Genomic DNA, 26006 nt, shown 5'->3' with positions numbered 1-26006 from the left:
GCTTCACTGAGGTTGATCCAGTTCTCTTCAAACTCAACAAATGCCTAAACGAATCATGCTTTCCTGACTGCTGGAAAACTGCTTCTGTGGTACCAGTTTACAAGAATTCTGGCGAAAGAACTGATCCATTAAATTATTGCCCTCGTTAGGCTCCCCCCCCCCCGCTCTTTTCACCAAAATATTGAAGTCCATTATTAATCAAGCTCTAATCCACCATCTTGCAGTTGCTAAACTTCTGTCTGACTATCAATATGAATTTAGGCAAACCCATTCTCCTGCAGATATTCTAACTAATCTCTGAACGTATAAACCATGCACTGGATAATGCCGAGAATCTAAGGCTTTTGACAAAGTATGGCACGATGGGCTTCTCATGAAAATCAGATCCTATGATATTACTGGACGAATTCTTAACATCATTAAATTCTTCTTACATAAGAAGAATCTAGATTGTCAAGTTCAAGTGCAATGTGGACATCTTGCTGCTCAACTCCTTATATAGTATCCCTGAAACTTATGTCCCTGGCAGTAGCTCCCTATATCAATGTGGCACTGTGCCTTGTTTGGAGTGAAAATGTAATTTAAAAAAAATAAATAAATAAAAAAAATAAGGTAAGGGAAGACCAAGTGTGCATTGGAGTTTTCTATTTACAACAAGAATTACTATAGAAAGAATTTAGAGTAAAGTCTACTCTACTATTAGGAGGAAAGATGGATTAATGTCTTTCTCAGACACAGAACATAACCAGTGCCTAGACTATACATTTATCTCAAAACATTTATACAAGAAAAATAACGAGTCTTACCTGTGAATGTCAAACCCTGGAAAAGCTTCACACCTTTTGGAGTCTCATGTACACTTGTAGATAATACTGTTGTAGAGCTAATTGTACTTGTGACATCATCAGATGGTTGGTTGAGAACCTTCAAAAGAATTGATGTGCTTTCTGGCTGATTGGAAGATAGTGTAGATGTGAGAGGAGATTGCAACACTTTCGGAGTAGCACTTATACTGCCAATAACAGGTGTTGTCGTAATAGTCGTAGTAGCAAGAAGAAAAGATGGGAATGTACAGTCTAGTTTGTTGGTTGCCCCTGGAGATACAGTGGAAGGAAGTTTGTTGCGGATGGCATCAACTGCCGACTTGAACTGAGTGGCTTCTTCTTCCTTATCAAAGTCAACAACACACTTGCTTTGTGAGTTCATGTTTTCTTTAGCAGATGAGGCTGGCTGATACCATGCGACCTGATGGATTTTGAATAATGTTGACTGAATGTCCAAGTTGGCAGTGATTGCTTGTTGCAATATTAGTTTCTCGTTGCTTGCTGAAGCAATTACAATCACACCACTGCCATCACCCGAGTGAAGTACACGAAGAATAGCTGTATGGGAAGTGCCTTCATAATTAACAATGCACTTTTTAGCTGTAAAGCTAACCGTTTGTGTGCCTGGCAATTGGGGTGAACTCAAAACTTGCTGTGTACCAACAAATGGTGGAGTGGATAATTTGTCACTTGGCCAGGTTTGAGAAAGATTAACATCGTAGCTGCTACGTTGAGTTGACTTGATTGGCATGGTGAACCCACTTCCAGATGGATTGTTACCCTGAGCTGGAGAGAAGGAATCTACAGGGGATCCAGTACCTAAGCTGGGTGGAGGCATAGTCAACTGGAACGGGGTTTGCCCACTCATCGTCTGAAGGAAACTTGGTGGAGTTTCAGCAGTCGCTGGTGACGGAATGGGCTTAGTAAATGTACGTCCCACAACAGCATTTGGAGGCATTGGGGGAAGAGGGGAAAGTGAATTGGGTGGAAAAACTGGGGATTTACCAGATAGTGCACTAGCCAAAGGAGGGGGCTGAGCCAGAGGTGTACCAGTAACTTGAGTAGAGGGTGGAGTAAACATCAATCCTTGACCCTTGTTAGCAGAGAAAAAACCAGGTGCAGGCATTCTTCCAACAGGGCTTTGGGAGGGGTTATAACCATACTGCAAAGTTTGGCCTCTTAGGACATCTGCAAAATAACCAGCTCGCGGCATAGGAGGACGATTTTGTACAGAATAAGTAACAGTTGATTTTCCAACAAGGCCTGTCTGGTGTCCAAATGGCCATTCTTGAACTAACTGAGAATCCGGAATATGAAAATTGTTTGGTGATGAATTATTGCCCTCGTCATAATATTCTCCATCCACATGACATGGATCTTCCTCGTGATCATCATCATCATCATCATCATCATCCTCATCGTCAATTTCATTCTCATCAATATTAAGGCTGTCCTCGGCGGCAATCTTTGAGTACGGTGGCACACCTGACTGCCGAGGGTTTTGTAGATTCTTTGGGGAAGATGGCCTGTAAGATGCTGGAGGAGTACTACCTGGCAGCTGATAAGCTGGGTATTGGGATGCAATCCAAGGTGGTGGCTGCGGGGTGAGTGGAATTGAAGGTGGTCTGTAAGGAGAATTCATGTATGATGCTGCAAGGTTTTGCAGAGGTTGTGGTCCAGTTTGAGGTGTACCCACTTGGGAAGAAGGTGGGGCTGGAACTTGTGCAGGAGGACCTTGGGAGAAACCAGACATCATCCGGTACTGTGATAATTCAGCCTGAAATTAAAAGAATTCATCTCATTAAAGTTGTTAATGGTTAAAGAAATTTAAATTCACACAAACGTTTCTAAACAAAAATTAGTCAATAAAGTTCTGGTTGAAGCTTTTTCAACACTATAATTGGAATGCCATCAGGGCCAGTTGCTTTACTGGGATCAAGGTGCTTGATTAGCTTGGCGACATCACGCACAGATATGTGTATGTTGCATAGCATGTTGTCTGTTATAGAAGGAAATAAGGCGGGGTTGATGGCCTTGGTCGCATAGGGTAGAATTAGCTGCAAAGTTCTTGGCAAATAGTTTGGCTTTATCTGATGCTGACGAGATGACCTAAGGTCCATTGATGATAGTTGGGATAGAACATACGCTTCTGTTCAGGATCCTGTTTGCTATTTGCCAAAATTGATAGGAACCAAGCCGCTACTCAGCTATTTTAGATTTAATAGACTGAGCATATAACTCTCTTGCATTTTTTATTACTCTTTTACAGTGGTTGCTGGCAGTCCTGAAAGCAGCTTTAGTCTCAGTACATCTATTACGTTGGTAGCTATGAAAAAAAGTGATTTCTGTGTGCTATGGCGGCAGCACATTCTGGGGATAACCATGGCTGGCTGTTAGGTTTTTGCTGGAATTTTTTTGGATGGTATGAATCGGTCTATACCTACAATTAACTATTTGGTCAGCCTGATACTATAGAGGACACATTGTTTTTTAACCTAGAATGCAGAGGTAGATCAGATATAAATTTACGGAAGCTATACCAGTCAGCCATAGTGTATCAATATACTGTATGGTGAAGAGGTACGTCTGAAGATTTATTACATTTCATTTTTATCTTAACTGATACAACCGAGTGATCGGAAGATTCCAGAGATAGAACGGAACATGAACATAGCTCAAGGGAAGTTGTAAGACAAAGGTCTAAAAGGCTTGCATACTGACCACTAGTATCGGGCACAAAGGTGGGTTCGTGAACAATCTGAGTGAGGTCATAGGCAATTGTGAAATCATGACAGAACCTCCCCTCATCATCTGTCTTGTTTGAGTGGGTCAACCATTCCACATAGTGGACATTGAAGTCACCACATATGCGAATGTTAGCCAAAGGATGAGCAGACAGGATGTGGTCAATTTTCTCAGATATACTCTTAAAGATAGTAACTCCTCTGTTGTGTGGGCGATAGAGGGCAAACATAAATGCGTTGGTGTAAGACAGTGCAACCTGGAAGCACATATAGAGTAAATTAGGGTCTTCTCTGGAGATATCCCTACAACATGGAAAGCCATATCCTTATCCTTGTCTCCTCTTTGATTTACCCCCTTTCTCTCTCCACGCAGCCCATTTTTCTTTCTGGATGCACACAAAATATTTTTTTAAATTAAAAAGGTTACTTCCTTTTAATTAGTACATAAACTAACTAAAAAACTGACCCTCCTGACGAAATCTGTGCCAGGTTAGGGTCAAAAGAATGAATATTATTTTCTAAATTTTAGATATTCATTTGGGGCAACACCAATCAAGATTGTACCAACTTCTGCAGGTTAGCTTTCTAGTTTTTCAATTTTAGCTGGACAGATGTACAGACAGACAATTGTTTCTAATATGTATTGATGATGTAAGCACATAAAGGAAGTGTTTAAATGTACCATAAAAAGCCAATTCATAAATGTTTGAACTGAAAGTGTTTACTTGCCCAAAAAAGTCTGTTCAGCTCTTGCACTTCTCTTAACTGGTTTGTGGCTTTTTGATGTTGTTCTCGAAGCTCACGCAGATCACACTGTAGGGCTACATTAAGTTTAGTTAATTCCTTGTTTTGATCAACAATTGGTTTCAAAATGGAACTATGTGACAACTGTAGTGCTCTCAACTGGGCATCCAAACGTTCGGGACTCGGACGTATGTGGCTAACCTAGAAAAGAAACAAAAAGTTTGACCTGTGAAGAATAGAGTATTTGTTGGAATGTGCGTAACTAATAGTTTCATTTTATCAAATTGACTGCTCGGAAACATTTTAGTGCCATCAATATCCTCTTTTCTACGTGCATTGTTTTTATGGCCAAAATCTGTGAGCAAAATTACATAGTACCATCATATTTTAATAGCAACTTCTAAGTCAAAGATTCAAACTCTTAACAATCAGATGTAGGATTTTGTTAAAACTATTTTTTATTTCGATTTTTCAATTTCAGGGAACATTTGCCGAAAACTTGTCATTATGGATAATGTGTTGCAAAATGAACATTTGTTAGATTAACTTTTGATATTTTTTGTCATAAATCTATTAATAATATTAATACTAAAAACTATAATTAGTGCTCTATATAAAAAAAAACGTGATTCTTTTTAATTTGTTTTATTTTAGCCAATTATATTTGAACTATTTTGCTATTTTCTCCACTAGTTCCTCATGCAACACCAAATAGCATTACTAACAAAATACTTTAAAGTTGGCATCAGGTGATTGAAAATAATTTTTAAAGAGGAACAACAATTTAAAGTTTTTTGTTTTTTTTCCGACATTGTTAATTTGAAAGTTTGTAAAAAAAAAAAAATAAATAAATAAGTAAAAAGTGGTGAGATCTTTATAATGATCTGAAGTTAAGCATTTTATAGCAAGGAAAATATTAAAATGTTAAACTGATGTTAATTTGTCTTAAAAACTAAAATTTAGACATTTTCACATGGTAAAAAAATAAACAAGGGTATGGATGCTATAATCAATCTAAAGAATACTACTGAACAATGTCAACGTATACAATCCATTAAATGAAGAGGATGTTATTGTCATTAATATGTAGATTTATTAAGTAGTGGACTTAGATATTGAAAAGTAAATTCATTATGGTATTGTTTAGTTATTAAATTACAAATTGAACCAAATTGTCAAAACTAATTTTGTCAAGATAGTGTTTTAATCTATCTTCAGAATAAGAATGAAAGTCAAAATATTAAATTTCAATGGCATCTTCATAATTATCATGTCGAAATTAGTAAAATATCCAAAATTATGGAAAATTATAAAGTAGAAAATTAATGAAAATATTTTTCAAAGAAATTGCAAATTATACTTATAAACAGTTAATAAATAGGGGAGGTAACTGCATACATCCCTCCAAAAATAATAGCAGATGAACGAATTGTGATATTATGTTTGTGGGTTTATGCATGCGCGTGGCCGCTAAAAACTTTCATCAGCCGCATTGGACCAGGTCAAAACCGGTACCATCTGAAAGAGCTATCCCTCAGATGCATAATATTTGAAAATTAGAAAAAAAAGATTAATTTTTTTGTGGTCAACTGGACCATTTTTTGCCCCCCCCCCCCGGGGGGGGGGGGCTTTTATCACACCATTTTCACAAGTCACACACGCATAGCAAACTGAAAGCATGTTTAAAAACATTTTGCAGAGTCAGGACGTCAACAGTCGCCGTGGTCTGACTCACAAAAGTGTTTGCCAGTAATGTTGTTCCCTTCTTCCCCGTTTTAGGTTCAAGCCTTCCTACTGCAGCTAGTTTTTTTTTTTTTTTTTTTTTTTTTTTTTTTTTGTGATCGAACGGGCACAATCTGCTATATATAGGCTGCTGAAATATCTAAGGCTTCCGTTCTTTTCTGGGAGTTGCTCAATATCCTTAATATAGCAGCTGTGTCCAAACCAAACTTCATGTCCATCCAGGCAATGCCAGGTGTCCATGCTAGTATGTTACTTTTTTTTTTTTTTAGCATTTATAATTTTTGGATATTTTACTAATTTCTACATGACAAGTAGATACAATTTGTTTTCATTGAAATTCAATATTTCAATTTTTGTTCTTATTCCAAAGAGCCATTATTAGATGTAAATAGTTTCTGAAGCGTTAAATCTTAATATATAGATTAGCTAAAACATTTTAAAGCTAGAAACAACCCCCTATTTAACAGCTTAAAGGTTTTTTAATTCTTTTTAATACAAAGGATTAAAATATCTGATCTATGAAGAAACTGAACTGCATTCAATTTCTTTTCATTTTTTTTATTAGACTTATTTTATACTATTGCATGTTTGACTTCCAATATTTGACTTAGAGTAAATAATAGAATTCAATGTGTCATATAACAGGGTTAATGCAGATATTCAATATCCATTTTCTCAAGCATTTTTAGGCCCTTCAAGACAAAATTAATTTTTCAAATGTTTTGAAAACAAAATGATATATAAATGATAAAACAAAAAAAAAATATTAATTGATAACAGAAAGTCATTTTCATCTATTTCATGAAGATTAAAAGGTCACAGTTATTTACACAAAATTCTCTGCAGTAACATGCAACAAAACTGGTCAACTATTAACTTAAGCTCACCACTACATTACTGTCTTTGTCATTCAGAGATTTTGAATCATTTTTAGTTCATATTTAGATTCTCCAGCCCACTTATATTTGGCCAATCAAGCACAATTAAATATTGTGTTTTCTATTGTGGATTGGTCCATACTACATATACTGTATGGTCTACACTGTATATATTATACTGTATACTTTACTTTTGAATTTCATCTATTATACGAGGGGCATGCAATAAGTAATGCCCCTGACCCACTTCCAGTTATCTGATCTAGCTGAAATTTTGCATGTGCAATGATTTATATCTCTACAGATTATGTGGCAAATTACAGCTCTGAACTAATTGTGGTTTCTGTTTTACAGATGTTTGACTTGAGTCAGGTGTGAAATGGGGCCTGTTAAATGTCGAGCAGCAATCCAGTCTTTGTATTTGAAAGGACGCACACTACAGGAGACTTTTGATGAAATGAAAGAAACTTATGGTGATAACGCCCCATCATATGACCTTGTAAAACACTGGCATCGTGAATTCAAACATGGCCGGAAGTCTGTGGAAACAGCTCCCAGACCTGGTCGCCCCCCCCCCTTCTGCCATTGATGAGGCATCTGTCCGTCAAGTTGAAGCTGCCATTTTGGAAGATCAGCGCATTACTATTCAGCCCAAGATGTCAAGATTAGTACAGGATCTGTAGAAACTATCATTCATGACCATATGCATAAGGTGTCTGCCAGATGGATTCCCAGGTTGCTCACACCATTCCAGAAGCAAGAACACATCGAGTGTTCGAGGATGAATTTGGAGATGTGCTAAGGTGAGTCAGTTTTTCAAAAGACTGATTACACACAATGAAACCTGGGTCAATCACTATGACCCAGAGACCAAAGCCCAGTCAATGCAGTGGAAGCACTTGGACTCACCACCTCCAAAGAAGGCAAGGGTGCAGCCCTCCACTGGCAAGGTCATGCTCAGTTTTCTGGGACCAGGACAGAGTAGTGATGACAGATTTCCTGGCAAAGGGTACCACAATTACAGGAGCCTATTATGCTTCACTTTTGAGGAAATTAAGGGAAGCTATCAAAATCAAGAGGTGGGGCAAGATCAGCAAAGGTACCCTTCTCTTGCAAGACAACACTCCGGCCACAACTTGCATGTCACCAGATCAGAAGCACAGGGCATGTGATGAAATCCTCCCCCATCCTCCCTACTCTCCTGACCTTGCACCCTCTGACTTTCATCTCTTCCCAGCCATGAAGTTGTTTTTGAAAGGAAAGCGTTTCCCAGATGATGCAGCCTTGATTTCTGAAGTCACGTTGTGGTTGGAGGACCAACCTGAGATGTTCTCCAAAAACAGTCTCCAGAGCTGCATCAAACAATGGGAGAAATGCATAACTCTGGGTGATTCCTATGTAGAGAAAGACTAATAACTGTGCCAAGTTTCGTTGCTCTACTCCTATGGGAAGTGGGTCAGGGGCATTACTTATTGCACGCCCCTCGTACACCCATAAAGTATATGGATAACATTGGGTAGTTTTGTGATAAAATGATGTAACTCTTGTATTAATAATACAACTTCAGAAGAATTTTAAGTTTATTGTTAATATTTTAAAAATATTTTAATAACATTTATTTCGATTTTATTTTTAATATTCTGAGAAATTTTACTTGACAAAGAAATACAATTTGCAAGCCCTTTTCAATGTAATAATAGAAATAAGGCCTTTTCAAGCCTGTATAAGTTTAATATTAGAGAGGAATGAACAAAAACATGGAATTATAAGGTCTTAAATTCTTTAGTTGATTTACAGTGGGTTGGAGGGAAACAAAGTTGTCAATAGGGCATTATACATCTCAGGAAATATAGACACATAATTTTCAGAAAAAATAAAAAACATTTGAAAAATTCAAAGCTAAAGCTTTAAATACATACTTCAGCTGACCCATGGTGGTGGCTGGGTGTGTGGTGACTGGGAGTGTGATGGCTGGGCGTGTGGTGCTTAGTTGTTGCTGGGGTCTTCTTTTGTTCCATTTGATACTCATGAATACAATTGCTGGATTCAATTGGAGTGGATACACGATTAGTATTTGAATCATTACTATACGAGGATACTTCAGGAGACCGATTGACAGAATTAGCAGAACAAAATGATTCTCCGCTAGAATCGCCATCAACAACTGAGAAAAAGAAAAAAGTGTTAAAATATTAACAGAAATGAAACAAACATTTTAAAACTTTTATTGACATCAAATTTGTTTATTTCAACCTATCTTTTTATTAAATCATTAATAAACCAATCAAAACGTGATGAAATTCAAGCCAATCAAAACGTGAGGACCTTTCAAATATTATTTTAAAAATTTTATCTAAAATAAAAGTTACATTACAATTTGTTTTAAAAACCGAATTTCATAAAATGTTTGAACACTAAATAAATAAAATTATTTAATGTAAAACTTTAAAAATTTATCACTTTAAAATTTTATCACTTTAAAATTTACGGAATGTCCCCCCTCCCACACACACACACTGAGTGTTTCTTAGAACAATTAATATGACAATTAAAAAACAAAAAATATTTTAAACCTTTTGGGATTCTGCCATCTTACATCCACAAAACTACAGCAAGATAGAGGGGAGATTAAAAATGGTAGCCCCCAAGGAATGAAACAGGCATGCATATGCGATTGGAACTATTTATATATGTTCAAAATTTTTTTCTTTAAATCCAGGCAATCTGAAATCCCGAAAAAACCTGAAACACAAGATATTTAGTTATTTTGTACTCCTCGGCATGTCTAAAGATAGATCTAACGATATTATGGTCCAAAACGAAACTTGCAGCATAACAGATCATGAATTTTCTATATTTAAATATGAATACTGTAACTCTGCCAGAGTTCTGCCATCATTTGCCTGAACAGAAAAATCCTGGATTGGGGGAGGGGGAATTTAAGAGTCATTGAATAACATCATTAACCACAAACGGACAAAATATCCTCCTAGCACTTGAACAACAAGACTACAACTTTCAAAACATCTGGCAAATCTTGCCCAATATTGCAAGAGATGGGAGTCATTGATCGAGAAAGGGATTGCATGAATCTTAGCATCAAAATGTGGTTCAGTAGCAGCTAAGGATTAACAAATATACATTTTTTTTTTTTCAAGATTAAAAGTTTTACTCACCATTATCGATATCTACACGAGTCAATAAACATTCAATGTCATCAATATCCTGAGATATGACAAGATTCAGTTGCTACAAAAAGAAAATTTCAGACAATTAGCTGCATCCAGAAGACATTTACTAACCACAAAAAAATGACTGTTTAAGAAAACAATCCTCAATACTAAAATTTTAATAACTCAAGTAAATTAATTTAGTCAGAGAAATTTATTGTCCTTAGTAGTTTAAAATAGCAGTCTGAATCATTAACTGTCAACAATATGTTCACATGCAGTCTACAATGAAACCAAGTCAACAATATATGTTCACATAGCAATCTGCAATGAAACCAAGTCAACAATGTCACTAAGTCAACAATATATGTTCACATAGCAATCTGCAATGAAACCAAGTCAACAATATATGTTCACATAGCAATCTGCAATGAAACCAAGTCAACAATATATGTTCACATAGCAATCTGCAATGAAACCAAGTCAACAATATATGTTCACATAGCAATCTGCAATGAAACCAAGTCAACAATATATGTTCACATAGCAATCTGCAATGAGACCAAGTCAACAATATATGTTCACATAGCAATCTGCAATGAGACCAAGTCAACAATATATGTTCACATAGCAATCTGCAATGAGACCAAGTCAACAATATATGTTCACATAGCAATCTGCAATGAAACCAAGTCAACAATATATGTTCACATGGCAGTCTGCAATGTCACCAAGTCAACAATATATGTTCACATGGTAATCTGCAATGAGACCAAGTCAACAATATATGTTCACATAGCAATCTGCAATGAGACCAAGTCAACAATATATGTTCACATGGTAATCTGCAATTAAACCAAGTCAACAATATATGTTCACATAGCAATCTGCAATGAAACCAAGTCAACAATATATGTTCACATAGCAATCTGCAATGAGACCAAGTCAACAATATATGTTCACATAGCAATCTGCAATGAGACCAAGTCAACAATATATGTTCACATAGCAATCTGCAATGAGACCAAGTCAACAATATATGTTCACATAGCAATCTGCAATGAGACCAAGTCAACAATATATGTTCACATAGCAATCTGCAATGAGACCAAGTCAACAATATATGTTCACATAGCAATCTGCAATGAAACCAAGTCAACAATATATGTTCACATGGCAGTCTGCAATGTCACCAAGTCAACAATATATGTTCACATGGTAATCTGCAATGAGACCAAGTCAACAATATATGTTCACATAGCAATCTGCAATGAGACCAAGTCAACAATATATGTTCACATGGTAATCTGCAATGAAACCAAGTCAACAATATATGTTCACATAGCAATCTGCAATGAAACCAAGTCAACAATATATGTTCACATAGCAATCTGCAATGAGACCAAGTCAACAATATATGTTCACATAGCAATCTGCAATGAAACCAAGTCAACAATATATGTTCACATGGCAATCTGCAATGAAACCAAGTCAACAATATATGTTCACATAGCAATCTGCAATGAAACCAAGTCAACAATATATGTTCACATAGCAATCTGCAATGAGACCAAGTCAACAATATATGTTCACATAGCAATCTGCAATGAAACCAAGTCAACAATATATGTTCACATAGCAATCTGCAATGAGACCAAGTCAACAATATATGTTCACATAGCAATCTGCAATGAGACCAAGTCAACAATATATGTTCACATAGCAATCTGCAATGAAACCAAGTCAACAATATATGTTCACATGGCAGTCTGCAATGTCACCACGTCAACAATATATGTTCACATGGTAATCTGCAATGAGACCAAGTCAACAATATATGTTCACATGGTAATCTGCAATGAGACCAAGTCAACAATATATGTTCACATGGTAATCTGCAATGAAACCAAGTCAACAATATATGTTCACATAGCAATCTGCAATGAAACCAAGTCAACAATATATGTTCACATAGCAATCTGCAATGAGACCAAGTCAACAATATATGTTCACATAGCAATCTGCAATGAGACCAAGTCAACAATATATGTTCACATAGCAATCTGCAATGAAACCAAGTCAACAATATATGTTCACATGGTAGTCTGCAATGACACCAAGTCAACAATATATGTTCACATAGCAATCTGCAATGTCACTAAGTCAACAATATTTGTTGACAGCTTTTTTCACCAAGACTGCTAAAAACCATATGTAGACACTCTGCTCGCATTTCTATACAAGAAATGCTCTTTGTACCAAGTGCACATTGTTATTTGTTATTGTGGTATTTGGAAAAGATACTACAAAAGGGGAAACATTTAATTCTTTTTATTCCATTTTACATTACAAAATTAATTTTTGTGGCTGAAACGCATAAACTTAGAAATAATACTTTAAAAAATTGTAGACATATGTTAAGAAACATTGCAAACCAGAAAATGAATATTTATGGCGAAATAGACAACATTTGGAAATAACGTAGCTCTAAGAAGTAATATCCTTGATTAACGTACAATATATATATATATATATATATATATTGTTGTTGTTGTTGACATCTATATATACACTGATGTTAAAATCTTAAAATAATTAAGGGGAAATGCATTATTAGAATATATAGCTTCAGTATTATACAAATTTACACAATTTTTGGTAGCGTTACAAACATATTTCTTAAACCAAAACTTACTTTTCTATAGACTAACAAGTTAATATAACAAAATTAGAATTGTTTTGATTGTAGCTAATGAATGTTTCTCTTAACCAATGAGAAATGACAATTAGATGATTAAAATTCTTGTATATAGTAACATGCACTCATACAGGGAGAAAGATGTAGGAAGGCTAAAAGAAAAGTTACTCAAAACAATTAGAAAAATAAAAAAGACAAATTTTAGTTGACTAAAATGGGATTTAGTCAATGAAAACAAGGGAAATCTTGAGTCTGGACACACAAATTTTTGTTTGCATAGGGTTACAGTTCTATGGCATTCTATGAGATGGATGTACTCATATTTTTTTTTTTTACTTCTACTTACCTCAAACAAGTGTTATGTGTGAGCACATTTAAGTGTTGATACCAGTTAAGATGTGTGATGACGAAGATCCCCCACCCCCTCCTTCCTGGATTAGATTTTTATTCAATCGGGGCAAAAACAACAAATTTGTATTACCTATGTGTTAAGTTATTAACAGAAATGACACAGACAACGAGTCATTCCATCCCCCTCATCACGTCACATTCCTTTATCCCCTTATCCTCCTCACATTCATTCTTCCTCCCTATTTCATAAACAAAGAGGGAGGGCAAATAATTTGAAATAAAGTTGGTACACAAATGAAACATGTACAGAAAATATTAATTTAAAAAAATAATTCTGCATCCAAACGCTGTCAGATCCAGAATAATAAAATCCATGGTGAAGAAATCGTTAAATTCGCCACACGTCCTAATTAACTCAATTTAGAGATAGCTGCATCGGATAAAGTGCCAACATGCCTATATATATATATATATATATGTATCGATGCAGCAGAAAAGAGCAGGCACTCCAGAGAACCATGCTTACCACGAACATCAAAATATTTAAATTCCGGGAAGCTTGAAATTGGACGATGATTTCTCTTGAATATTTTATTTCTGTGGATTTTTCGTCTCATTCGGATTATACCTTTTCTAAGAGATAAGTACTCTGTGATCATTAATCCCCCAACTTTTATCCCAACCAATTGTGTCTACTCCCATGAATAGCCAAACTAAAATCTTCAGACTTTTGATTTTGTTTGACTATCTAATCTACAAATATAAAAGCGAAAATGTTTGTGTATGTGTGCGTTTTCGTGTATGTCCAAAACGGCTTTTTTCCGAGAACCGATCGATCACCTCACAACTTCTTAAAATTTTTTATATCGCGCCCGAATTTCAAAAGATAAATATTCAACAATTTTTGATTGCTGCATTAAGCTTTTTCATATAAAAAAAATAAATAAAAATAAAATAAAAAAAAATAAAAAAAAGCGAACAGACTCGCGGTAAATAAAACACTGTCCCACACTCAAAGTGTATGTCATTAACTCGTCAGAATGGGCGCCTGCCAAGTCACACGTTTTTTTTTCACACTTTATTATTTTCCAACTTCGCGTCAAGGCTTCGGGTTTTTTTTAAACAACCAACGATTTGTTTTCATTTACCCAAAAACACACACACCTACAAACGCCCGGGCAATGCCGGGTACCCCCTGCTAGTCTATAAATATAAAAGCGAAAATGTATGTATGTATGTATGTTCGCTTTTTGTGTATATCTGTAAAAAGCTTTTTTCCGAGAGGCAATCGGTTGGCTCACAACTTAAAACTTTTTATATCACATATAAATCATAATATCTACGAGTTAACAATGGAGGTCGCCTGTCTATTTAATTTGCTCGACTTTGAAAAGATAAATATTCAACATTTTTCGCTCGCCGCATGTGGATTAGGCTATTTTGTATAATAAAAGTGACACTAATTCTGGCGGTATTTTTCCGGTCGCGATCGCCGGAAACATCCGAAAGCAATCAGCTTTGATCAATGTGGAAATATTTTCCTTATACCAGACAATTGCTATTCAATTTGGACAATCCCCTTTTTATGTTGATCTGCTCCCCCCCCCCAACATCTTGGGAAAATAAAAAAGCGTTCCCACAGTAAATGATATAATACCCCGCAGTCAAAGCTGACTTAATTAAGTCATTAAAACGTGCACCTGCCAATTCTAGGTAATTAAATAAATTCAAACGTGTTTCCTTTAGTATTTCGTGGTGGCCCAGTGGTTAACATTGCACGCTTTTTTTTTCACACTTTAATTTCCAACTTTGCCTCAAGGGTCCGGGTTCGATCCTCATACTTACCTACCAAAACTTTTTTTTTTTTTTTTTTTAAACCCCCCCACCCCACCCCGGTGTTTTCATTTACCCAAAAACACACACACCTACAAACACCACTTTTATCTTATAACAAAATTCACACTGAATTTGTTTCTTTGCTCCTGCTCCTATGGCATGACACTTGATCTAGAAAACCATCTTCGTTTTTAAATCCTTATTTTCAACTATTTTAAAGTCCCTGCCTTCGTGGCGTAATGCTATGTCGTCAGACTATTAACTTCAAGGCTTCGGGTTCGAGCCTACCTCCCTCCCAAAACTTTTTTTGCTGTTTTTTTTTTTTTGTTGTTTTTTTAATATTTAAACAGGGTTATTACTTTTGGTTTCCATCTAACCTCCGCCAACTGAAACAGGGTTATTTATGCCATTTTTTGCATTCGCTGTTTTTCGTTTTCAGATATTTTAAAGTTTTAACACCGTTTTGCATCACGTTTGTTTTTTTTCCCATCACGTTCGCATTTATTTTTTTTAGTTTTTGTTTTCCCCGATTTTAAGAAATTTTAACATGGTTTGTTTGCATAATGCTCGTTTTTTTGTTTTTTTTAATAATATTTAAACAGGGTACCCCCGTTAGTATAATATAAAGAAAAGAAAAAGAGAGATTGGTTCTTGCGGACTGTCTCATTTTGTTTTGACCTGTTGGGACATTGCATTCTATGTTTTGTTTAAAAGAGAAAAAGAAAGACATTGGTTAACTTGATGACTTACTTTGTTCGCCCAGTTTTGTTTTGACCCATTGGGACATTGCATTGTTTTTTGTGGTTAAATACAATGACCCCACAACTCAATCTTCACTCTTCATTCCTGCAGTCCAATGCACTTCTGATAGCAATTGTTTCTGCCAAACAAAAAAGACACCCTCTCTCCCAAATACAGGCTTTTTATAGGACAAAACCGTCCAAAGTTATTTGCATACTCTTCCCATGATCTCTAGTCTATAAATAGACGCAGTGGCCATTCTCTTCTTCTTCTTTCTCTCTCTGAAGCGGGCGTTGCCAGTGGTAAAAGGTTTGCACGATTTTTTTTTTTTTTTACTACACGCCCCCATGATCATTAAAGATCATTCACATCTCATAATCCCGTGTCCAGATCGGCGCATTGCATTCTCTTTGCGGTCTCTGCATCGGCACTGGTTCATCTTCATCACTCCCTGGCTCAGTACCACCATCCTCATCACCTAAATGGATCACACGCCTTAAATCTAAAACATGTCATGGCATTCCATTGACACTTAAGTTGTTTGGGGATTGCACTCCTGTTATCACTCCTCTTCCCCACTGCGTTGTGCATCGGGCATTAGGCGGTTTCACCCAAACTTCTTCTCCTATTTGGATTCTGGCTGGTCCTTGATCATTAATTTCCGGTGACATGTCTCTAGGATGCCTCCATTCGTAATTAAAGATTGCTCTATGTGGTACTGTGTCATCTCTTTGCCCGACCTTAGGGGACATGTTGTACCAAAATGTGGCCTCTTCAGGCAATATTCTTCCTCTCTCAGCTATTATTGCTTTCATGGTTCGATGATGTCGCTCCACAATGCCATTTCCTCCAGGTCTGTAGACTGCCCTGTAATAACTTTTAATCTTCCATTTTTTTAGCATCGTCTGAAAGATTTCTGAGCGAAAAACAGTGCCGTTGTCCATTATCACCTCCCTTACTAGACCTCGTTCAAGCATCACCTTTTCTAATTCAGTTGCAACTGCAGATGCGGCTTCCACTCGCAGTTCCTTCCATATCGCCAGTCTACTTGGCCCACAATCAATTATTGATAAGTACGCTCCCCCTCGGTAGTGTGCTATGTCAATAGCTAGTCTCGTCCAGTTCGTTAAAACTCCAATTTCCCCAGGATTATGTATATTTGGGGCAGGATCGATCGATTGACACCGAACACAGTTCTTTACTATCATCTGAATTTCTTCCCGTTTTACATTCGGATCCACTTGCCTCACCAAATATAATGTTCTCTCCACTCCCATGTGATGCATGTCATGCAACTCTTTAATTTCTCCAATTCCAAGACAGCATATCGGCGCCTCCTCTTTCTCAATTAACCACTGTTTTTTTTATCCGTGTTAGCGCATCTGCCTTGTTTCTTTCAGAAGGCACAAACACTGCTTTTATTTGCAGTTTCAATTCAGACATCAACTCTCTAAGCATCCCTAATCTCCGCTTTATTATCACTTCTCCGGCACCCTTTGTTCGTATTCTGCCACTCTCCTCCACAGTAGAGTTCACCCAACTGAGTACAGTGGCTGAATCAGTTCTTATTTCAATATTTGTCAGTCTCCATTTGATAGCTAAATTGACACCCTTTAGAACAGCATCTAATTCAGCTATGTTAATGTGATTAAAGTCATCACTTTTCCTCAGCCAAGTTGCATCTTCCGCCACCACACCGCCAATCTCGACAACCACGCCAGTTGCAACATTGCTTGCATCACACCACACGACTCCTGTGCTCACTTCAGGTATGTGCCAAGCGCCATTAACAGGGTCTTCTTTTTTCACCTCAGCTAGAACCTCCTGCATCACTTTCATGGTTCTGCAATCAACTTTTTCTGCATTATTCATCTCAAGATAGAGAGCGAGTGCATCTCCCTGCAAAAAAAGTGGAATAAAACTGGCAAGGTCTGGCACATGTTGAAGCTTAGCCACCAGTTTTACTTTCTTTATCTATCCAACTACATCACCTTCTCCACTAAAAGGTGGTATCACATCTTTTTCCAATCTCAACATCCCAGATTCCATGATCTGTTCTTGGCCGGAATAGCTTGTGGTTAAATACAATGACCCCACAACTCAATCTTCACTCTTCAATCCTGCAGTCCAATGCACTTCCGACAGCAATTGCTTCTGCCAAACAAAAAAGACACCCTCTCTCCCAAATACAGGCTTTTTATAGGACAAAACCGTCCAAAGTTATTTGCATACTCTTCCCATGATCTCTAGTCTATAAATAGACGCAGTGGCCATTCTCTTCTTCTTCTTTCACTCTCTGAAGCGGGCGTTGCCAGTGGTAAAAGGTTTGCACGATTTTTTTTTTTTTTTTTTTTTTTACATGTTTATTAAATTTTATTGCACAATAAAATAGTCAATGTATATATAAATACAAATGTATAACCTTGTTATGTCCAGTCATTTCTTGTCTTGTTAAATTGTGCTTTGGATTATTTCATGACGGTATTGAAGAACCTTAGATTACCTTGCCATTTGGGTCATAACATTCCGCAATCAGCATTTTACATATTTTTCTTACGATATGTCCAGTCATTTCTTGTCTTGTTAAATTGTGCTTTGGATTATTTCATGACGGTATTGAAGAACCTTAGATTACCTTGCCATTTGGGTCATAACATTCCGCAATCAGCATTTTACATATTTTTCTTACGATATGTAATCAGGAATAAATTCCAAATTTGAATCCCCTCGAGGGACATATCATAACACAAGACATGCTGCCAGAAGGGGCTATTATGAATAAGGGGTCTGATTTATAGGGAGATCTTAAGATGCTTATTCATATTACATTTAAATTTCTGCACGTTTGTACAGTCAGAGAAACTGGAAGAAGGAATATTCATATATATATATATATGTGTGTGTGTGTGTGTGACCTTGTGTGAGGAATGGTCTCTACCAAACTCTCAATTTTTAGTCTAAAGACTTGAAACTTCATATATAGGGGATTTGGACTTGTGGAACAAATTCAAGTTTTGTTTTTTTACTACTTGGCTACTAAAGGATCAAAATTTTAAAAATTGGAATTTGGCAGTGTAATTCAACATAAAGTGATGTTCTACACATCTATATTTTTATACCTTTTGCAAAGTTATTTTGCAAGTTTTTATATATGTAAGGACATGGAATAGATTGTAATGATAAAAGATGGAGCACTAAATGTTTTGGTTTCGATTTTAGCTGATCGCACCCAAGTGATATTTGTTTTTAACATGAAATCACTATATATCAGGTACAAAATAATAATCAGTAAAGTATTAGCTCTATAATAAATATTAAATCTGCATGAATTAAAATATATTTAAGCATGTTTTATGAATGGGGCAATGCTGGGAGGCATGCTAGTATAATTTATATATATACTAACAAGGAATCAGTTGATTTATCCATTCGGACAACTTCAACCACCAGTCGAGACCATAATTAAAAAGCAAAATGGATTGCTACAAGTTATGTGACAACTTTGGTGACCAGAACACAGATTGCTCAACCACCAGAATCCAGGTATTATGGGTTATCACTTACAATAAACAGATGATCCCAGTGTGTTGGGGGGAGGAGGGATACTCTTCTGCTAGTAATACACATGGACGAAAAAACGCTTTGGATACTCACAGATTTCAAGGTAGTTCTACTAAAATAGCCATATTTTTTAAACCAAAGCACTTCAAGTCTTCAAATTACTACTGTTTGGTTCGGAAATGAATATACTTTCAAATGAATTAATAAATATGAATGTACATTATATATTTCAAGAGTTTTAAGCAAATAAAGTGATGAAAATGTGAATGTCATAAAATGGCGTTTTCGGTAAGGTTTTGTAATGACCCCCCCCCCCCCCGTTTTCTAAAGGTCCGTACCGTGATTGTATGAAGAATTTCGTCATGAAATTTGGGAACCAATTAGAAGAGGTGTTAATCTTAATACTGTCAAGTGTCCGAAATATTTTTGACCATTTCTTTTTTTGTCGTGTTAAAAATAAGACTTTAATATGACGAGTATTGAACATTTTGAAAAAAAAATTCTTCGGACACCCAGTAGTAAGTAAATCAATCTTTTTACTATCTTTATCAATTAAAAGTATTATTTTATGTGTAGTAGGACCGCGGTAATTGATAATTTAAAAGGACCTACCCGAAAAAAAAATTGTTTCTATTTATCGAATTTGGTCAAATAAAGTTAGTATTACTAGAAGCAGCAGCAGCAGCAGCTCCAGCCTGTAGAATCAGCCATAGCACAGCACAGTGTAAACAACACGCGTTCTTTAATTTTTATTCAAGAACGAATTAAGAAAAACATGAAAATATGAATATAAATGTTCTTATATGTTTAATGAGAGCTATTTTGTTATCAGAATAACATTAGTTTAGAACTATTCGGTTTTCAGAATGTATAATAACAATCCCAACCAATTCGGCATTATGAATCTGTTGCAATTTCTCACATTGCTCGTCAAATTTAAAAACATGGTTAAAAAAACAAAATAAACTTTTGTAGATATATAGCTTGCATGCACTTTTATTCTTTAAATTAGTTTTGAACAACGAATTAAAACAATGTTTTACTGCGAACAGCCACAAATGTTTTTTTTCAAAATCAAAATAAGTATCAAAATCTTGTTTATACAGTGGATTCGAAAAAGTTGTCAAAAAACAAATATATAACAAAACAAAAAATATATAACAAAACAAAAAAAACAGAAGATATGAAACGCCCATCTATTAAAAATGTATAGTTTATATTGAATTAGAAATTGAAAACATTTCAGAAAAAACTACAAAAAATTTCCCTTCTGTAATTAAATCCAAATGGAATTGCCATGAAAAGAATTTAAGAATTTACCACCTGTGGAGCACAATACAATGGAACTGTTTTCCTGATGGCTACAATGGTTCAAGTCCAATGTCAATTACTTGTTGAGCCATCCTTTTAATCAAATTCTGTCCTTTCCACTCATTGCCAATCCTTTCAATGTTGTTCGACTCAACTGACGATCTCACTAACCTTAATACTTGAGTGACTTTTAGCCTTACTAAGTGGTGGCTCATTTACATATAAAAAAAAATAAAAATTTTAGATACTTACATGGGATTTATTTCCTTTTAATCGGTCTAAAGTGACATAAAGAGCGTCTTTCGCTTTGGTCAATAAAACTGTATAATGGCTATGATTATCGGATATTGTTTCCTCTCTTCCTTTGCCATTGTGTTCATTCAAAGCCAACTTTCGATAAATCTAAAAAGAAAATTCCATCACTTAATAAATATACAGCACATTTTCATTTCTTTTAAACATTCTAAAAGTAGATACAGTGTATTAAAAAAAAATTTTTTTCCTCATCTTTTTGTTAGGGATGGGGCATTCAATGGTATGCACAACATTCACCTGGTATTTCAGAGACTAATTTAAAACTCTAACCGTCTTTTTATATGTAATTGTGTGTATGTATGAACAGAAAAAATATAAGTATTACTCATTAAGTTTTAGTAGGAACTAAAATCTGAGGATTATTATTTGTATAAAATTCTGGTAACATTCAGATTTGTGCATATTTTTTATATACAAAGTATTAAAGACAAATTTGATACATTTTGGAAAGAAAAGTGAAAAACATATCTGGCTCAATAACACTGAGCAACAATTTTCATTTTTGAATGTTGCCTATATTTCTACAACTGATTTAAAGTACTTTTGCACTGCTGAATCAGGAAATGGCATCTTCATCAAGTCAGGTTTTTGTGAGGAGTTGATTTGAAAAAAGAATCAGATCTAGTGACAAAAATCGATTACATTCATGTCATTATCAGTTGATTTTCAGCAACACATATCACCCTAAATATGTTTTTTAAGAGAAAAAATGTTTTGCCAACAATATATTGATTACCTGATTGAAACATCGATTACTGTAAACTGAATGGTGGACATTGATAAAAGTACATGTAAATTGCATGTTGCTTAACTATTGTTCAAATTTCAGGGATTGAAGATCTGTTTCTTCTCAGCAGCAGGGAGACCTTTCTTCAGATTCTAACACTAGTCAGCCATCAAGACTGCATCCCAACAACCCTGATACCTCGTCTCCATCTCTTTCAGGTCCCGATAGAATCAGGACCCTCCTCGTCACTGATTGAACCCAGGTTCTCAGGAAATCAGTCCATATGTGAAAATAGGTAATGCATCTTGACGCTTGTTGCAGACCAGGTTTCTAAAAGCAGTTAGCATGTTGTTGCCAAATTCTGCAAAGTTTCTGGCCTTATTGTTGTCAAGTTCTTCACTAGCAGAACAAATGCCTTCCATGCTTCCAATTCTACTTTGTTCATTGAGTTTTAAAACTTTGGATCTATGATGAGCTGCTGGATCTGAGGACCATCAAAGATGCCAGCTTTCAATCCTGAAAAAGTTTGGCACAAGTTAATTGAAGCAGTCACCATCCTTGTCCAAAGCATTGGTATACTGCTTGATTAAGCTGATGTGCAGCTGTGGGAAGAGTATTCTGTATGTCCACCAAAGGGTTGTTGATGACCTTCCTTTCTTTGCAAGGCATCAACTCTTCCCACACAGATCAGTCCTCCTTCGTGTATGTTGAGCACCAATTTTTGGAAGATTGAGGTTTTTAATCCCTTGTTGATAATCACCCAAAACTATCAGATCTGAATATTTCAAGAGAATAATCATTTCCAATCGAAACATGGTATTTTATCCTCACCAACTTCTAAAATGCTCTACACGTGTATAAAAATGTAAAAATTGATATGTGGCCATAGTTTAAAAAACTTGACCTGATTGAGCAAAACCAATTTGATTTTTGGATTCAGTGCATCAGATTTGTTCTATAGCAGCTGAAAAAATGTAGACAACAAATTTGTAGTTGACCAGTATATTTAATGTATTGTCTGAAAGAAAAAAAAAAAAAAAAAATCCGAATTCTCCGCCACGGTCTTCGCAATGTCCTTTGAGATGCATGAACAGCAGTTTTATCCTGGCAATCAGCTTGTTCATCATGTTACGGGTAATACAGTTGATTTCTTTCAATTGCATTCCACACATAATAGCGTATCGTGCTGCAACCAGGTGAGTTGAGACTGGTAAAATTATAGACATTCTTCTCTAGATGTGACAGAGCAGAGTACTGCTGTGACACATATGGGCTTTAGACAGACCTTCTCCAGCAGATGCTTGACAGCAGTGAACAGCAATTCAATATAGCCATCAGAATTGAGTTGCAGTTTTTTTCAAAAATGTAGGATGACATGACATGAAATTAATAACAAGTCATTTGGCCACTCAAAAAACAGTGATAATAACTTGGGACTAAGATAGGTCAGATGAAATGAAACACTATGGCTAATTCGATTAAGAAGACCTGATACTTGACCGAAGGAGGAGGAATTGGTGTGATTAACCCTTGCCCAAGATCAAAAACACATTAGACAAAATTTTGCAGGCTACATCAGATCATTCTTGGACCTCACCGCTAGGACAAACGCATAATGCCATAGGATCTCCTCAAAAAAAATTTACACAGAACAAAGTAACTTTAGCCAGTGAAATGTATTGTAAGAAAATAGTAAAAGCCTAATCTGAAGAATTATGTATTAAAAAGGAATATAAAACCGTTTTTGGATTGGGGTAAAAATGTCACGTAAAGGATGGAAAATATATATTTCATGCAAAATATGCCTCTTCATTATTGAAGAATTCTGTTGTGCACACATAAAGCCATTAAAAAAATAAAAATAAAAATCAGCATTGAAGAAAAATGCAGTCACTAACAAGATTTAAAACTGACATGAAAGCGTAGGCTTCCTTAAACTAAAGGAAGCACCTTAACCAGAGTTATATATGATTAGAATAAAGTTGAAATAATACTATAATCAAAATCTGCAGTCATTTTTGGCTAGAGTATTAAAAAATAAATAAAAAACTGAGCTGCTCTACCTGAGCCGCATGGTAAGAGGCCCAAGGATTAGTGAGATTCTCAAATCGCTTAATAGCCTCTTCGTGTTCTCCTCTCCTCATAAAGCAAAGTGCCAAGTGATACTCAGCATCACTCAACATCTCTTTAATCTGGGAAGCGTCCAATCTGTTATCAGAGTCTTCAGCAAAGAGTCGTTCTTTTGGCATTTTTAGCACAAGGTTCCTGAAAGTAAAAGTTTAGAAATAGGTTAGGAAAGAAACAATGGAATGGAAGAAAAATTACAAAATGAGGGAGGAGAAGCAGAAATGGGAAGAAAATGGAGGGAAAAAAAGACGAGACAGGAGACAACGCAAGAACACCAGAAAAAAAGGGACAATAAAACACAAGAGAAAAGGGACAGCAAAATAAAATATATTTTAAAATAAAATTTTCTTCCTGAAGATCCTATTAGAAACAAAAAGTAATAGTTTATCTATTTTTCATTTTTTAGTGCAGGTTATTGTACATTATTTGCAATGTAGTCATTTCTAATGAAACACTCAAATGTTTTCACTGACAATATTCCTTAAGCAGCAAAAATGTAACATGTCAGTTATAGATAAAACAATTTCCAAAACATGGAGGGTCATGTATTAGTATTGTTTAGTATAGTTTGACTAAGAAAAGAAAAAGGTCAAATTTTTCAAACATATCTTTCATTTTTGTTTTGATAGCCAAAATCAAACATGCAGCTACAATGAATTTCTTTTCACCATGTAGAAATATTAAACGTCAGCCATCATTTTGGTCATATGAAGTAATTCCTGAGTGGCCACTTACCTTCTCAAGAGTTCAGTCCCTATTTTATTTTAGATCTCCCAGAAGAACTTGTTAAATGGTTCTTATTGGTATTGTTCATTTAATAAAACAGCCTATTGCAATTACTAAATGGTAGTTTATATATTTTCACATGGTTCTAAAATTCATTGTAATCAGTTAATAGTATATTATTTTTGTAAAAATGTTTGATTCATAATGAGGGTATTTTTTTTATTATTGCATTTTCACCCCAAACAAGGCACATTGCCACTTCGTTGTAGAGGGCTACTATCAGGTACATAAGCATCAGGGGTACTGTGTAGGGAGTTGGGCAGCAAGATGTTGGTTCACGTTACACTTGAACTTCTGCATGTCAGTACAGTTGGGGAAGCAGGGACCCGGAAAGGAATTCCAAAGTCTAGCGGTTCTAGGGAAGAAACTACTGGAGTAAAAGGCTCTCTTACATCTAGGGATCTCTACCGTGAAGGGGTGTGATTTTGCTGGTCGGGTTTGTCAGAGGTATTTACGTCGAGGGGGCACAAGTGCTTGCAGTTCGTCAGAGCATTCACTGTTAAAGTACTTGTAGAACAGGCAGAGGGATGCAACATTTCGTCGATGGGACAGAGGCTGAAGTTTAGATGACAGTTCAGGACCTATCAGATTGGCGACTCTTTTGAACCTTATCCAGGAGCGAGAGATTAGTGGCAGATGCATCAGCCGAAATATGACAACAATACTACATACATGGGTGAATGGTGACCTTATAGAGGTATAGGATACTTTTGGGCGTTTATAGCTTTCTCAATGTAATTGTCCCAAATCATGTTTCCTGTGAACGTTAGGCCGAGGAGTTTAAAAGATGTACTTTCAGATAAAGAGTCATTGGCCATTGCTATTGGTGGTAGGGAAGGTTTCTTGTAATTATTAAAGGAAACAAGTTTAGTCTTGGCAGCATTGAATGTGACCATCCATTTTTGTCCCCATTCCACTACGGATCGGAGGTCATCCTCCTCGAGTGTTTCTGCCATTTCTTTAGATATGTGTTCATTGTTTTCCTGTCGTGTCTGTTATAGAGTGTGGGGTCATAAGCATATATATCCATCTAAGGGACAATTTTGTCAGGGAGGTCATTTATGAATATATGGAATAACAGAGGTCCAAGGATAGACCCTTGAGGCACTCCCACATTTATATCATTGTTTAAATGTATGACCGTCAAGGACAATCTGGATTTTTCTCTTATCTAAGAAGGATTTAATTATGTTATGTATTCTTCCAGTGATATGACCCCAATGATTTGGACAATCTTATTTATAACTACACGTAGCGTTACAAGTTGATTTTTTCTTTTTAGATAATTGTTATTTTATCAACTTGCATGAAAAGAGCTATGTAAAAGATGCTTAAAACCGTTTGAATTATGCAAATACCATTAGTAGTTCAAAAGTTATGAGAATTTGAATTGCCAAAATTTAGGCTTTTCTGTGGACATTTTTCTTTAGAAAAAGTGGACTAAATTATG

At 35.7% G+C, this 26006-nt stretch overlaps 1 protein-coding gene across 1 annotated transcript in view; it reads right to left on the bottom strand.

Annotated features, from left to right (window-relative positions):
• The window catches only part of LOC145291571 (E3 SUMO-protein ligase RanBP2-like), a 194824-nt gene that overhangs the window by 70064 nt on the left and 98754 nt on the right, over nt 1-26006 (bottom strand). Inside the window, exons 18-23 of the mRNA XM_080137647.1 lie at nt 23707-23908; nt 20854-21003; nt 10110-10182; nt 8853-9097; nt 4298-4513; nt 807-2601 (exon numbers count right to left, since the gene is read on the bottom strand). Coding sequence (XP_079993773.1) covers nt 807-2601; nt 4298-4513; nt 8853-9097; nt 10110-10182; nt 20854-21003; nt 23707-23908 — 2681 coding nt within the window. The remainder of the gene's footprint in view (nt 1-806; nt 2602-4297; nt 4514-8852; nt 9098-10109; nt 10183-20853; nt 21004-23706; nt 23909-26006) is intronic.

Source organism: Euprymna scolopes, chromosome 12 (genome assembly GCF_053919585.1).
Source record: "Euprymna scolopes isolate OS-2025 chromosome 12, ASM5391958v1, whole genome shotgun sequence".
NCBI lineage: Eukaryota > Metazoa > Mollusca > Cephalopoda > Sepiida > Sepiolidae > Euprymna > Euprymna scolopes.
This window is presented reverse-complemented; position numbering and strand designations above follow the sequence as displayed.